General features: G+C 43.1%; 1 protein-coding gene across 1 annotated transcript; it reads right to left on the bottom strand.

The window, feature by feature from the left end:
- Window positions 1–1441: 1441 nt before the first annotated feature.
- On the bottom strand, window positions 1442–2036 carry LOC144496145 (heterogeneous nuclear ribonucleoproteins A2/B1-like; the record flags this gene model as incomplete). Its single annotated transcript, XM_078217123.1, has 1 exon — window positions 1442–2036. A coding segment is annotated over one exon (510 nt), but the record flags the coding sequence as incomplete, so codon positions are not given.
- Between the last annotated feature and the right edge of the window lie 1832 nt (window positions 2037–3868).

Here is a 3868-nt window from a genome sequence, read left to right as displayed (position 1 = left end):
TCTCAACTGAGAAAAAGATTTCTGCGTATTGAAGGAACATAGTCTTAAACAGGGTCCCCAACTTTAAAGTGCTCTCCCCCAGTAGTCTCCAACATAACATTTATCTCAGGATGGAACTTACATCTGGGTATGTCTTAGCAAAACAAACTTTTTTGAAGGTTTATCAATAACAGCCCTTAGGATCTAACTCAAGGCCCTAGAGTTGTGTGAATATGTGGGTCTTCATGATAAATAGACTTGAGACTGCAATTCCTTGCGTGCCTCATTAATACATGTTCTTTATTGAAACCGATTATACATTGCACAATGATTATAGATGGTAAGTAAAGCTCATCATAATATGCGAATAAGGTTGCAATTGTTACATCCACCATACAAAGAACAAACAAAGAACAAAGAACAATACAGCACAGGAACAGGCCCTTCGGCCCTCCAAGCCCACGCCGCTCCCCGGTCCAGGATTGAATCCTGAATCCAGGATCCCCGCCCAATTTTCCAGCCTATCTACATCCTAATATCCTATCCACCGAGCTGTCCCTCACAGCTACGATGCTTTGTTCATCACAACCTATTAACTCACCCCCACCCCTCCATTCCAGACCATGTGATCTCCAGGGAGAGGCGAAAACCCAGAGTGAAAACCCCAGGGCCAATATGGGGAAAAAAAAATCTGGGAAATTCCTCTCCGACCCCCTGAGGCGATCGAAACGAGTCCAGGAGATCACACTGGCCCTGATCAGAAAATGCTTCCCAACCCTATTCATTTCCACTTCTGCTTTACGAACACCATCTGAATTCCCTGCCCCCGAGACAGGTTCCCAACTATCCGCAGTCTCGCTCTGTACTGGCACCAGCAAGATGATCTTAGAATGAAGCCTTGAAACGAGAAACAAAGAACAATTAGCCCGCGCCGCTCCCTGGTCCAAACTAGACCACTCTTTTGTATCCCTCCATTCCCACTCCGTTCATATAGCCGTCTAGATAAGTCTTAAACGTTCCCAGTGTGTCCGCCTCCACCACCTTGCCCGGCAACACATTCCAGGCCCCCACGACCCTCTGTGTAAAATATGTCCTTCTGATATCTGTGTTAAACCTCCCCCCCTTCACCTTGAACCTATGACCCCTCGTGAACGTCACCACCGACCCGGGGAAAAGCTTCCCACCGTTCACCCTATCTATGTCTTTCATAATTTTATACACCTCTATTAAGTCTCCCCTCATCCTCCGTCTTTCCAAGGAGAACAACCCCAGTTTCCCCAATCTCTCCTCATAACCAAGCCCCTCCATACCAGGCAACATCCTGGTAAACCTCCTCTGTACTCTCTCCAAAGCCTCCACGTCCTTCTGGTAGTGTGGCGACCAGAACTGGACGCAGTATTCCAAATGCGGCCGAACCAACGTTCTATACATCTGCAACATCAGACCCCATTAATAGTATGCAGTTTGCGTGGTACGCATTACTCGAGTACATTTTGTAGCTATGCAGACCCCCCTCTTTTTAAACCATCACCCCACCCCCAAAAGAACTAAAAGGCATAATCTCTGTTTCGGCTTCTATTACTAACACCATAATCTCCCCTGTAGGGTCCAAATTTATCCATACCACCCCCTCCTCTCATGGGGCCATAGTTGGACGGCTCAGGGGAATAGCTCCCAAAGTTATCATAGGCATCCTGGAAATTTCCACGATCGTATCCACCGCCTCCTCCTCTATAGCTCCCAATTTGATCACCATAACTTCCGCCTGAGAAGGAACGATCGCGCCGAGGATACCCCCCATCACCATAACCACCATAGACATCTCCTCGGCTTCCTCTATCATTGTAGTAGCCGCCTCCACCGCCTTGGGCCCCATACCCAGCTGCATTTCCAAAATTGCCATTACTCCGGCCGTTTCTCTGGCTAAAGCTGCCAGCTCGGCCGCGAGGTCTAGTTCCGCTCTGCATCTCCTCCTTCGACAAACCTTTCTTGACTTCACACCGGTAGCCATTAATCATGTGGTACTTCTGTATAACCGCCTTATCAACAGAATCATGGTCAGTGCCATTTGATAATCAAATAATTAAAAATAATTATACTCACAATGCAATATGATTATAAAAGATTTTAAAATCTCTTCTGTCGCAGTTCTAGGGACAGTAAGAAGTCTTACAACACCAGGTTAAAGTCCAACAGGTTCATGCAATTCTAGGGAATCAGACAGCAAGGCTGATTCAACCTATTGTTGTAACGGAGGCTGCCTACTGTCTAAAATGTGTCCTCAACCATATGCTTTTAAAAAGTAAACTAGTCTAGTTTAGAAAAGACTTCTACTGTCCTTTGTCTTTTGAGAAAAACATTTCTTATCAAATTTTAGAATGTTTTCAGACTAAAAAGCCACTTGCATTTCTAGTTGGCTGCCTTCCAAAAATATATAGACAATTCAAGGACTACTTGTTTACTTCTGGACTTAACACCCTGGCAACGATTCAAGTACTGTAGCCATATTTTTAATGTCAAGGTGTATGTCTAATTGTTTTTGCCTAATTATGCTAATTACTGCATTTTCAATTTTGCATCAACTTTATTAATTTCTTTGCAGTCTGGTGCCCATTGAGTTTCGGTGTCTCTGTTGTTCATGATCCTTTCTGTTAACAATGCATCCTTAACAAAGAGATGTGTGAATTCCACAAGTGGCTGATTGCCCATATTTTAATTAGGTATTTGCCTGTGTTTCAGGACTGTCTGGGGCTGGGTCCTGCGAAGTTACATGATATATTACAGCCATCTAAAACAGTGTTTTGTATCCATTATTTTTAAGAAATATAGTTTGTATGTTTGTAATATCATCAAGCATGAAATGAGCATGATAAACCAGTTTCTAGAGCAGTCGAAACTGTTAGATTATTACTAAATTTGGATCACGAATCAATTATCACTTTCTTTTGACATTGCTTCACCTTTTGATCACTGAAATTACCAAAGGTAAATATGGGTCTATATTGCATTGTTTTTGACTGCATGGGAGTGAGTTAAGACCAGCTTTACAGTATAACAAAACTCAGGTGGGAGAACTCTCACTTTGGCATCAGAAGGTTGTGGGCTCAAGTGTCACTGTATAGGTTTGAGCACACAATCTAAGCTAAGCGTCCAGTGCAGTAATGTGAGAGTGCTCCATTGACAGTGGTGCCACCTTTCAAATAACACATTAAACTCTGTTCCCTCAGGTGAATGTAATAAACCCCACTGCTCTATCTTGAAGATGAGAATGGGTGTTCTCACTAGTGCCCTCGCCAATGTTTATCCTTCAACCAACATTACAAAATCAGATTATATCATCATTATCACAAAGATATCACATTTGTGGTATCTTGCTGTCGACAAATCTGGCAGATACATTTCCTACATTACAGCAGTGGCTACACTTCAAAAGTACTTCATCAGTTGGAAATGGCTTTGGGCTGTCCGAGAGCCATAAAATCTGCTATGTAAGTACAAGTTATTTTATTATAATTGTCACACAAATATTGCACATTTTGTAGACTGAGATTTAGCTCATTTACTCAGTGAAGTTTTAGTTTTCTATTTGAAGGTCAAAGTTCTCTGACTACTTTCAGACAAACATTTCCTGAAAAAGCAGTAATTAATTGGGGCTGATTTTCCTGCCCCCTGCCCGCCTGCCTGTCTTCGCCTTGCCTATCTATTCCCTGCTCCCTCTCTGTTCTCTCTTCCCTCCTCACTCTCTCCCTCCTCTGTCTTCCCCACACACATAAATCTCCCTTAATCCCATCCACCCCATTTCAAGGAGAACAGTCCTAGTGCTAACATAGGTAATTCCCATCTAACATACCAAGATGCGTTTAGAACTAAATCATGTTTACCATGTGCT

The sequence above is a fragment of the Mustelus asterias genome, chromosome 7 (genome assembly GCF_964213995.1).
Source record: "Mustelus asterias chromosome 7, sMusAst1.hap1.1, whole genome shotgun sequence".
NCBI classification, from domain to species: Eukaryota; Metazoa; Chordata; class Chondrichthyes; order Carcharhiniformes; family Triakidae; genus Mustelus; species Mustelus asterias.
Note: the sequence above shows the minus strand (reverse complement) of the source record. Positions and strands in the feature narration are given on the sequence as shown.